The sequence below is a fragment of the Chrysochloris asiatica genome, unplaced genomic scaffold (assembly GCF_000296735.1).
Source record: "Chrysochloris asiatica unplaced genomic scaffold, ChrAsi1.0 scaffold00023, whole genome shotgun sequence".
NCBI lineage: Eukaryota > Metazoa > Chordata > Mammalia > Afrosoricida > Chrysochloridae > Chrysochloris > Chrysochloris asiatica.
In genome coordinates this window covers 1,366,144-1,378,448 of record NW_006408541.1, presented here as the reverse complement: position 1 = coordinate 1,378,448, position 12,305 = coordinate 1,366,144, and the positions used below count along the sequence as shown (strand labels likewise).

The 12,305-nt window shown below is 47.6% G+C and overlaps 1 protein-coding gene across 1 annotated transcript in view; it reads right to left on the bottom strand.

Annotated features, from left to right (window-relative positions):
• LOC102828227 overlaps nt 1-12,305 on the bottom strand; it is a 95,199-nt gene that overhangs the window by 61,222 nt on the left and 21,672 nt on the right. Inside the window, exon 5 of the mRNA XM_006839305.1 lies at nt 6,484-6,612. Within this exon, the coding sequence (XP_006839368.1) occupies nt 6,484-6,612 (129 nt within the window). The remainder of the gene's footprint in view (nt 1-6,483; nt 6,613-12,305) is intronic.

Below are 12,305 nucleotides of genomic sequence, written 5' to 3'. Positions count from 1 at the left end.
GGTAGGGGCATTCCCAGACAGGGCTCCAGCACATTGTGGTATCAGCTGAACCTCCCCCTTGTAGCTTTGGGGCCAGGCCACACACAGAAGAATAGGTGAGAGGTCATGAAGATGGCCAGGGTTGTGCTGAAATGTCCTCTTTTCACACAGTGGAGAGACTTACGGGAAAGCAAGGAGCCCAGTAAGGCACTCAGAAGACAAATCCCGTTGTCCGTTCTGTGGCCATGGCCTCTCGCCGCCCACCTGTCCACCTGTCCACCTGCCCGCCCTTGAGCTGCCTCCTAGGGTACAGCCTCCTCCTGTCCTCTCCTGGGCTGCCTCCCCATCAGCCCTTTTCAAGGGTGGGATTCTGGAAGGAGGGGGATCCACCTGCTGGGTCAGTGGGAAGATGATTTCCTTCCCTGTGGAATCTAGGACCCTGCCCTGCTGATTCAGGACAGGCCTGAATCGATCGCTGGACACCTCTATTCACTCTGCTCCCACCTGGGATTAAGGAGGGGGCCAGGTTCCCAGAAGGCAGAGCCACATTCCCACCTGGAACCAAGAACTTTCCGGGCCCAGAGAGCATCCCAGGTGAACCTGCGCACACTTTCCTACCAAAGGCTCCATTAGCACAAATTCCAAGTCTCCTCCCATGGGCCATTAGGAACCTGGGCCACTTTCTATCTCGGGTGATTATTTTCTAATTAGTTGCATTCACATTTGCTTGCAACTTACATTAGCATCTGCAGTACAAAATAGCCATCTCATACACAAGGACTGCCAGGACGTCAGGTCACTGAAGCCTGCCCGGGATCCTCCATTCCCACCATCCTGGCCTTCCGTGTGGGGCACAGGGAGGACTTTACACCACCCCTTAACAACTGACACCATCTTCCTGAGCCAAATAAGAAGAGGTCAGTGGTGGTGCCCCACACACCCCTTAGGCACCTTAATGGTATTCAGGCCAGGACCCACAGGTCCTCCAGACTGCGGGAGATGTCTGGCCCTGGAGCTGTGGCCCAGGTGGTCCTCAGTGGCTCTTGTATCCATTCATACCTCCCCATCCCCATCAAACTCATGAGGTGAGCCAATATGAGACTACCTTTGACCTATAGAAACAGCAATTTCATTCAGTCCAACTTAACACACTGCACTCAAAGCAAGAGACCATAACCAAATGTCATTAGCATGTTGCTGATGTGTGGGCTGTGGGGAAAGAAAGAAGAGTCTGAACAGACATGGAAAAGTGAGTAGTTCCGTGTGAACATGTCTGGGGCATAGTGTCCAGGTCCAGCCAGCCCCATGGTCACAGACTAGGGGTCGCTCAGGGAAAGCTTCATCCCAGGGCCTTTCTCTGACTCCACCCGTCTATAAACCCCTGAAACTGGGCTGCAGGTAAGTGTCGATCCAGCCAAACTGGGAGCTCATTAAAGCTTCCCTTAGTAGCTCAGGCTTTGTACCACTTAGGGCCTAATTGACATCAGAGAACGGACAATACACTCTAAAACGGAATGGAAAGTGCATTCTAAAATGGAAAGTGAAGGTCACCAGGGCTGCGCTGGCCATGTGGACAAGCAGAGAGGCACGATGTACTTTAGGGAGCTGCTCCCCCACCCGTCCACCCACGTGACTGCCTGGCACCAGGTGTGCTGTCGGAGGGAAATTGAGAGCTGCTGCAAATGCCTGCCTTCCTCTCGCTTCCAGGAGTTCAGACGATGGAGAGGAAAGCAGCTGGCAGAGATCTGCTGGAGGGATGCTGAGCTCAGAGACCCCAAGGCCAGCCCCCTGGGACTCCCCCTCCAAAGCTCTTGTGTGTCCGCTGTCATGAGCTGTGCTTGTCTTTATTCCTTCCCTACTTAAATCAATGATGTGGAAACGAAACATTACCGTCCCCTGCCTTCGACTCGGTTTCACTCACTGTGACCCCATGTGTCAGAGTAAAACGTCTCCTGAGGCTTTCCTAGACTAATCTCTATGAAGACAGACCGCTGGGTCTTTTCCCCTATGGAGAGGCTGGGGTGTTCGACTCACCACTGCCAACCTCTTGGAGAGCAGCCACCGAGCACTCCTTTACAGGACCCTCCCATGGCCATTGAGTTGATTCCCAATCTCAGCGACTCTACAGGACACAGTGCAGCTGCTCCTTAGGGGTTCTGGGACGTCAGTCTTGACACAAGAGCCCACAGCCTCATCTTTCCCTCTCAGAGTCACTGGTGGGTTTGAACTGCTGACCTTGAGGTTAGCAGTCCAGCGCCTACCCCACTACGCCACGAGGGTTCATTCTCAACTACCATCATGGATGGTAATATTTATATTCGAAGGAGCTTTCCATAGTAAAAAGCACAAGTTTGTGGACTTAGTTCTCACGGAAGTTTCAACTAAAACCCTTGCCTGCTCTGGGAGGCAGGCAGGGAAGCAGAGAGAGCTCTGGCCGGTGGCTAAAGTATTAACTAACATGCAAGACCTCGGAGCATCAGAGTGTTCGGAGCAGAGGGTTCTTGGGAAAGAAGATGACATGTTAGGGTCAGTTTCTGAGAGATTCTTCATCCTTTCCCCTCTCGAGATGTATTTTTCATAACAAATTAATATAGTGTCTTTTTTTTCCTAAAGAAATGTAATTGTATTCATGTATTTCTGATTCAAAACTGGAAACATACAAAAGGTCTGAAGTATCTCTGAGCCTCCTTCCTCTTGGGGGACCAGCCTGCCTAGAGGCACACTAGGTGGACAAGCGGATTCAGTAGTCATGTCCTTTTCTACAAACACAGATGGGTACACATGCTAAATGCAGCCCTGCACCTCACTCACTTGGACAATGTCTCCTCTCCCTTTCACTGCATCCTGCTCCCCGAGGTTATTTTTTGAGAGCTACAGGTGATTCCATTGCAAGGGGGTTATTTAACTAGTCCTGCAGGATAGGTATCTGGGATGTCTCCCATCTGTTGCCACCACCAACTGCTCAGCGGTGAATAAACCTGTATATTCATCACTGTGCCTGGGAGGACACCAGCCCTGGAAATTCCTAGAAGTGTAATTAGTAATTAGCTTGCCTTTCAGAATGCTGTTTAGCATGTGTTTATAATGTTTCCGTCCCGCTGGGATGGAGGGCTGGGACCAGGCAGCCACTGACTGACCGACGGAGGGGTAGCAGCTCAAAAGAGTGGTTTTTTGTTGCTTTGTTATTTTCTCCATGCCCAGCCTTGGTCTTCAGGGGAAAAAAAAAAAAAAAGAAGAATTCAATTGCAGCTATACAGCCCGGACTGAGTTCTCTATGGATTATGGATTTTTATAAAAGCTGGGAGGGAGGGCAGTGAGATATTGGATTCCCCAAACTGGTTTTCTCGTGCTCAGTTTAAAGTTCACCTGCTGGCTCTGAGGCTTTGCTGCCAGAGGGGTGGTGTAGCGTACCTTCCTGACCTTCTTGCCTTCCATCTGAATGCATCTGTACCCTGGGAAACTTGGGGTTTGTTTTTTGTGCCCTAGGGGCTCCTTTCAGTGGTTCCTGCTTGGCATGTGGTAACGGCAGAATTAGGGTCCCATCCTTGACCAGTCTGGTGGGAATTGTCAACAGGACTCCGGATCTCCTGTGTTTGGAAAGAGGCTGTCTCTGGCTAGGGGCAAGGGTGTAGCCACAAAAGGAAGACTTCTGAAGATGGAGAAGCTGTGGATAAGTCTCTGAGGAAAGAGGCAAGCCAGTGTCCTGTGCCAAAAGCCAAGAGGGCCTGTGACGTATGTGACAAGTCTCAGTCAGTGCTCCCCACAGGACATGGGGCAGTCTGCAGACATTTGTGTTTGTCATAACTAGAGGAGGGCATGCTACTGGTACCTTGTGTATGATGTTGAACATCCCACAATGCACAGGATGCCCTCACGGCAAAATCCCCCTCTCCAAACTATTCATTCCGCAATCAATACTCATGGAAGCAGCAGTCAAGAAATCAAATGATGGATTGCATTAGGCAAATCTGCTGCACAAGACCTCTTTAAAGAGTTGAAGAGCAAAGATATCAGTTTGAGGACTAAGGTGCCCCTGACCCAAACCAGGGTATTTTCAATAGCCTGATGTGCATATGGAACTTGGACAATGGGTAAGGAAGACCGTAGAAGAATTGACGCATTTGAGTTGTGGTGTTGGAGGAGAATATTAAAAGTACCATGGACTGCCAGAAGAACAAACAGATCTGTGTTGGAAGAAGGACAGACAGAATGTTCCTTAGAAGCCAGGATGGTGAGACTTTGTCTCTCATGCTTCACACATATTATCAGGAGGGCCAGTCCCTGGAGAAGGACATCATGCTTGGTAAAGTGGAGGGTTTGTGAAAAAGAGGAAGACCCCCAACGAGATGGACTGACACAGTGGCAGCAGCAGTGGGCTCTTGTCCAAGTGTAACAATGTTTGCGACGTTGGGCAGTGTTTCGTTCTGTTGTGCAGAGGGTCACTGTGCATCGGAACTGACTCAGCGGCACCTGACAACGACAAAATATCCAAAGAGACAAGAGAACGCCTGTCCTAACCCAGTACTAAGGAGCCATGGTGATGGGATGGTTAAGCACACAGCTGCTAACCGACTAAAGGCTGGAGATCAAAGCCACTCAGCAACTCCACAGGGGGAAAGATCTAGTGATATGTTCCCAGACAGATGGCAGCCTGGGAACCCCTATGTGGCAGTTCTACCCATCACATGGGGTCACTATAGCCAGATTCCACTCAATGGCCCCCAACAACAGCAGCAGCCCAGTGTTGATATGGAATTATACATAGATGGGTAGAAAATACTGTCTGTGGAAGGTGTTTGGTAGTGGCTGTTGAGTTGGTTCCGACTCATGGTGACCTCATGTAAAACAAAACAAAACACTGCCTGGTCCTGTCCCCTCCCTCCCATCGCTGCTGTTTGGGTTCCTCGTTGCTGCCACTATGTCTCCAAACATGATGTCCTTCTCCAGGGAGCCTTCATAAGTACATGCCCAAGGTTCATGAGACAAAGTCTCGGCATCCTGGCTTCTAAAGAGCATTCTGGCTTCACTTCTTCCAAGACAGATTCGTTCCTTCTCCATGATATATTCAATATTCTTCAGCAACACCATAATTCAAAAGCATCATTTAATTCTTCGGTCTTCCTTATTTATTGTCTGGCTTTCTGTTCCAAGCACCCCGAGGGACCCCCCTTCTGTTCCCAGCCTCTGGCCCTGTGCTGGGCACACAAGGGGCCGCCCTGAGTTCTACTTCTTCACCCCTTTCTGTTGTCAACACTCAGGCTCCTGCCTCAGAGGAGAAATAGATGAGAGAAGCAATATCTCAGGATTCATGACAATTTTTCTCCTCCGGGCTCAGAGAGCTTTTCCAGAACAATGTTACTTTATATTCCTATAATATAATACAAGAAGGATTGCTCTTTTCACTTCCCAGATAGACGTATTTCCCGAACAGCTGTTCCTGACAGCTAGTTAGTGCATGAACGGGATCAGAATCGATAAGTCTCGAATCCCTTTTTTATTTTTACAAAATGAAAACAGCTCCCACCACCACCCCGATTATAAAAATGATACATTGTTTTTGGTTTTAAAATATTCTAACGGTACAGAAAAACATAAGGGAGGAAAATTTGTTTTGTTTTGTTTTTAATTTCCCAGATTCTGCACCAAGAGATAAGCAAATGTAGACTTGTTGGTACATACTCTTCCAGAGCTTTCTCCACACGTGGGCACGCACACGCTATCCATACTGTTCCATCTAGACCAGGGATTTGCCAGCTTGGCCCTGTTGGCAACTTGGATCAACTAACTCTCTGTTGTGGAGGTCTTCCATTAGGGTGCTCAGCAGCATCCTTGGCCTCCACACACGAGATGCCAGTCACATGGCCCATCCACTATGGGACACCCAGAATATCTGTAGACACCGCCATTTGCATGTGCCCTGGGAGCAAGACTACTTCCGGTGGAAAGGTGCAGCCTTCAGTGTAACCTCAGTGTAACTCGGTCCAAGTGCAATGTTGGAGCAACAAAGAAGCACATCATCCTTAGAGCTGGGGAATCAGGTACTCACCGGGGTGAGCTGGTGTTCTCATAAAGATCTAGTCACTGAAACCCTCTATAGGGAAGCTATGAGTCAGAACTGACTCAACGGCAGCAGGTTTTTTGTTTTAATCTTCATCAGGAAGGGTCAGTGCCTGGAGTAAAAGGGTCAGCGCAGAAAAGGAAAACCCTTAAGAAGATGATGGATGGTTACCACAATGGGCTCAAACATAACAATTGTGAGAATGGTGCGGGACCAGACAGTGTTTCACTCTGTGGTGTGTGGGGTTGCTATGGCTGACAACTAACTTGACTGCACCTAACAACAACAGTCTTTAAGGGAGATGACCATCAGTCACATCCTTCTCCCACAGAGTGGCCGGCCTTTAGGCCAGGAGCCAAATGCTTAGCTATTTCACCACCAGGCTCTTTACAAGAGCTTTAGGTAAATTCCTCAGCCTCTCAGAACCTCAGTCTGCACATCCTTACACTGGGGCAGGAGGAGAGGAGATCTGAGTGTCAAAGGCTGCTGTCCCCTGGGAGGAGGTGTAGGGCAGGAAGTTCTCATTAGGGGAGATATCTGGGGGACCAGCCCTGGGCCTCCTGAGATGGGGGCCCCTGGGGACAGGAAGGAGAGAGGAGGCAACATGGCATGGTGCTTGATGGGAGTGGGGTGGGGGGCGGTAGTGCTGAGCGGGGCTCTGGGGGAGGAAGGAGAGAGGAGGCAACATGGCGTGGTGCTTGATGGGAGTGGGGTGGGGGGCGGTAGTGCTGAGTGGGGCTCTGGGGGAGGAAGTCTTCAGGGTGATTTATACCAGGCACCCAGGCAGAGCCGGGCTGGCTCAGGGAGTCATGAGCTTCTGTTTGTGGGCTTTGGTTTTTAATTCAATTCTTTTGGAAAACAGATAAGCATGCAGTCTGTTTCAATCTAGTGAACTGTGTTTTTTGTTGTTTATTTTTCACGAAAACTTTGGTTTCTTTTGAACGTCAGATATTAAATTTAAAAAAAAGACAAATGTATGAGATCAGTTAGAGGTTTAGCAAATTGGCTTATTCTGTTGGGGTAAGTGGTGAGTCACAATTCTGGTCCCTATAGGTTGGGCTTTTAAACAGCTAAGGGCTTGTGAAAAGGAAGACACTGGCTGAAAAATGTCTGCTTTCCCAAACCAGAGCTGTGGTATCGCCCCCTCACTGCCTCCAGCCCTTGGTGTCTGCTTTCGTCCTTGGTGTCTGCTGACCCCTCTGGGGGCCAGGTACACCAGGTAAGCTGTCATCTCTTCACCCGCTCCCCTGCACTCCCAGAAAAACGTGGCTGAATGACCCCTGCCCTCTTCAGACTCTGTAAAAATGATCTACAGGTTTTCATCTTGGATGGCACCCCTGACCCTTCCCTTCCACAACACCAACGATACCAAAAGAGTGACCAGCAAGTGACAAGACAGATACATGGGACCTCATAGAAATGAAATACTTTTGTTCATCACAGGAATTCATAAAATCTGGGGAAACATGCATAGAATAAGGGTTTAATATTCAGCATGTATTTAAGAACTCTTACAAGTTGATAACAAACAGGCAATGAGCACAATGGACATGGTTGTTGCTAGGCGCCATTGAGTTGGTTCTGACTCATAGCGAACGACCGTTATCTCTGCACAACAGGATGAAACACTGCCTGGTTCTGCACCATCCTCACAACAGTTGTTAAGCTTGAGCCCATTGTTGCTGCCACTGTGCCAATCCATCTCCTTGGGGTCTTCTTCTTTTTTGATGACCCTCCACTTTTGCAAGCATCATGTCCTTCTCCAGAGACTGATCCCTCCTGACAATACGTCTGAAATATCAGAGATGAAATCTCGCCATCCTGTACTTCTACCAACATAGATTTGTTCGTTCTTCTGACAGCTCTTGGTACCTTTAATATTCTTCTCCAACACCATAGCTCAAACACAGCAATTCCTCCTTATTCAGTGTCCAACTTTCATGTGCATATGAAGCGACTGAACATACCATGACTTGGGTCGGGCTCACTTTGAGCATCAATCAGATTTGTCTAATGCAATATATCATTTGATTTCTTGACTGCTGCTTCCATGAGTGGTGACGGTTGATTTGAGCAAAATGAAGCCTTTAACAACTTCAATCTTTCTCCATTTATATGAATGTTATTTATTTATTGGTCCAGTGGTGAGGATTTTTATTTTCTTTGCATTGAGGTGCAACCATACCAAAGGTCTTTGATCTTCATCACTAAGTATTTTAAGTCCTTTTTGCTTCCAGCAAACAAGGTTGTATCATCTACATATCTCAGGTTGTTAATGAGTCTTCCTCCAATCCTGATGCCACATTCTTGTACTTCTTCATAAAACCCAGCTTCTTGGATTATTTGCTCAGTGCACATTTTGAATAAGTATGGTGAAAGAATACAGCTCTGGAGCACACCTTTCCTAATTTTAAACCATTCAATGTGCCCTTGTCCTGTTCGAACGACTGCCTCTTGGTCTATGCAGAGGTTCCTCATGAGCACAAACAACTGCTATAGAATACTCATTCTCCACAATGTTTCCATAGTTTGCATTACCCACACGGTCAATAAAGCACAGGTAAACATCTTTCTGTTATTCTCTGCTTTCACCCAAGATCCATCTGACGTCAACAATGATAGTCTTCATTTCACATCCTCATCTGAATCTGGCTTGAACCAGTGGCAGTTCCTTGCCAATGCACTGTTGCAGTCATTTTTAAATTATCTTCAGCAAAATTTTACTTGCCTATGATATCAATGATAATGTTCAATGATTTCCGCATTCTATTGGGTCACGTCTCTTTTGGAATGGTCACAAATATGGGTCTCGTCCAAGTCAGTTGGCCAGGGAGTTGTCTTCCAAAGTCCTTGGCATCAATGAGTGAGTCCTTCCAGTGCTGCATCAGTTTGCTGAAAGATCTCAATTTGTATTCCATTAGTTCCCAGGGTCTTGTTCTTTGCCAACGCCTTCAGTGCACCCTGGACGTCTTCCTACAGTACCATTGGTTCTTAATCATATGCTATCTCTTGAAATGGTGGAACATTGACCATTTCCTTTTAGTACAGTGACTCTGTGCATCCCTTCCTTCTTGTTTGGATGCTTTCTGCATCATTCAGTATTTTGCCCATCTTGTGTTGTGTGTAGTTTAGCACCTTCGAGTTGGTTCTGACTCATAGAGACCCTGATTAGGGCTTCCAAGGAGCGACTGGTGAATTTGAACTGCTGACCTTTCCGGTTCAAACAAACTATGAGGTTCAGTGCATTATCCCACAGCACCACACCAGGACTCTATTAGAAGCCTTCAATATTGCAAATCGAGGCTTGAATTTTTTCTTTAGTTCTTTCAGTTTGACAAATGCTGAGCATGTTCTTCCCTAAAGGAATTAGAAAACTCCAGGTCTTTGCACACTTCTTTATAATACTTGACTTTGTCTTCTTGAGCTGCCCTTTGAAATTTTCTGTTCAGCTCTTTTCCCTCCTTATTTCTTCCATTTGCTTTTGCATCTCTATGCAGGAGAGCCAATTTCAGAGTTTCTTCTGACATCCATTTTGCTCTTTTTCTTCTTTCTTGTCTTCTTTATGAATGTTTGCTTTCTTCCTTGATGTCATCCCACAACTTTTCTGATCTTTGGTCATTAGTGTCTAATACATCTAATCTGTTCTTGAGATGATTTCTAAATTCAGTTGGGATATATTTAAGATCAAATTTTGGTTCTCGTGGACTTGTTTTAATTTTAGAGAACCCACAAATACATACATATATGTTGTTGTTGAGTGTCATCGAGTCGGTTCTGACTCATAGCAACCCTATAGGTTTCTGAGGAGCAGCTGATGAGTTTGAACTCCATAATGAATATGGAGAATATGGAGTCCTGGCGTGGCGCTGCGAGTTAATGCGCTGGACTGCAAGATCAGTTTGAACCTCAAGGTTTGTGGTTCCAGCTCATCAGTCGCTCCTCAGAAACTATACAGGGTTGCAATGAGTTGGAACCGACTCGATGGCACTTAACAATAACAACAACAACACACACACACACATATAAATTTGAAAATGCTCAATATCATGGTTGTAGTTCTTGCTATTAAGGGGCCAGTGAGTTGGTTCTGACTCATAACAATCCTGTCTAGAGTTTCCAAGGAGTGGCTGGTGAGTTTGAACACAACCTTGTGGTTAGCAATCTAATGCTTATCCTAACATCAATGGTGGTAGTGGTTATGTGCCGTGGAGTCGGAACCGACTCATAGCGACCCTGTACAGAGTTTCCGAGGCTGTAAATCTTTACGGGAGCAGAACGCCTCATCTTTCTCCCGCGGAACAGCTGGTAGTTTCAAACTGCTGCCATTCCAAAAGACCGAACCAATTGCCCTTGAGTGGCCCCTAACTCATAGAGAGTAGCCTTGCCTTCTGGGACAGAGGCAGATTGCGCCATGGGCTTTCTGGGCTGTTGATCTTTATGACAGCAGATTGTCCTATGTCTCTCCCACGGAGCACGGGTTTGGTCTTTTGGTTAGCAGCTGACTGAGTGCTTAAGCAGTACACAACCAGGACTCATTCACGGTTGTCAGGTGCCCTGAAGTCGACCCCGACTCATAGTGACCCCATACACAACAGGAAGAAACACCGCCAGTCCTGGTCTATCCTCCCAGTTGGTTGAGCCCATTGCAGCTGCCATGGAGACAATCCATCTCTTTGGGGGTCGTCCTTGTTTTTACTGTCCCTTCACTTGACCTGGTATGACATCCTTCTCCAGGGACTGGTTTCTCCTGGTAATTCAAAATCTGTAGCTCTGGATTCCTACTCATGAGTTGTTTAGATGATGCAAACCAAACCCACAATGCCATACCACCCCACCCCTATTAGAATGACAACGGTCCCCTCATCCCACATCCAAAAAAAAGGGCCAACAGATGCTGGTAGTCTTTGGAGAAACTGGAACCCTCATTCATTGCTGGTATGGCTATTGGGGGAAATAGTTGGGTGGTTACTCAAATATTGAACAAAGAACTCTCACATGACCTAGCGACCCCCAATCCTAGGTCTATACCCAGAAGTGAAGGCAGGAACACAGCAGACACCAGTACGCTGACGTCCATAGTGGCCAAAGTGTCCATCAACAGAAGGATGGATGAAGACAATGTGGTCTGCGCACACAGTTGACCACTTTTCAGCCATAAAGAAAGATGAAGTTCTGACCCATGCGGGACCATGGAGGAACCTTGAAAACATGCTGAGTGGCATAAATCCGCTACAGAGGGACAGACACTGTATGATCTCACCTATGTGGAATCAGCAAATAGATTGAAACCAGTGGTTCTTGGTGGTTGTCAGGGATGGGAGACTTTTTGCTTAGGGGGTAGTGGGTTGATGTTCATGGGGGAAGAAAGGTACAGAAATGGAGGGTGGGAATGGTTGGACAACTTGAAGAAAGCCATTCATGTCCCTGAAGTGTAGATACAGAGATTCTTGAGTTGGCCAATGTTTTGTTATGTATGTTTTTAATCAAAATTTACAAAAATGTGTCAGTGGCTTCTCCTTGCTCACTTCCCTGGTCTTGCTTGGGTCCCACCTGCTCTAGGCCCCTTCTGTGAGCAAAGTCTTTATATGCGCTGCAGGTGACTCCACCCACTCCAGGGTCTCAGCTGGGCATCACCTCCTTAGGGACCATGGTTGATTGGACACGTGCTTCTGCCCCGAGGCTGGGTCCCTCTCTTGCACCCTGCTGTATCAGTAGTGTCTTACACACTGGTGTATGTCATCAACGAGTATCTGAAGGGAGGAGGACAGGGAGCGAATCGCTTTAAGACTGCGATTACTTTTTACAGTTCCCATCACCCTCATGGGATGAGAAATGACACTGGGGTCCCGTATGAGTCTGAGTAGCCAGTAGACACTGCACCTCAGGTAACTGTCTTGCCACAGTGGAGGAATCTTGTGTGGTGGGATTTAGAGTGGGAACTGAATGAACTCCAATTTGGGCCAATGGGCCAGGTAGAAAGGGTACCAGGTGGCCATGGCCAAGGGCAGCGGTGAGGAGAGGCGGCACTGCCTGTGTTGTGGTTCCTGATGTCTGGGCCTGGGATCTTGAGCTGGGAGCATCTTATTTGCCAGCCCCTTTGCTCCAACTCCTGCATGGCAGAACTTTCTAGAAGCTCAGTTGAGTTGGGTCACTTGTCTGCCTAACAGGCTTCAATAGCTCTGCTCTCACTTTGAGTAAAGTCTCAGCTGGGAAAGGGGGTGGGAAGAGCTGCGGTTGGTGTCCCTTCTGCCTGTCACTGGGGGGGGGG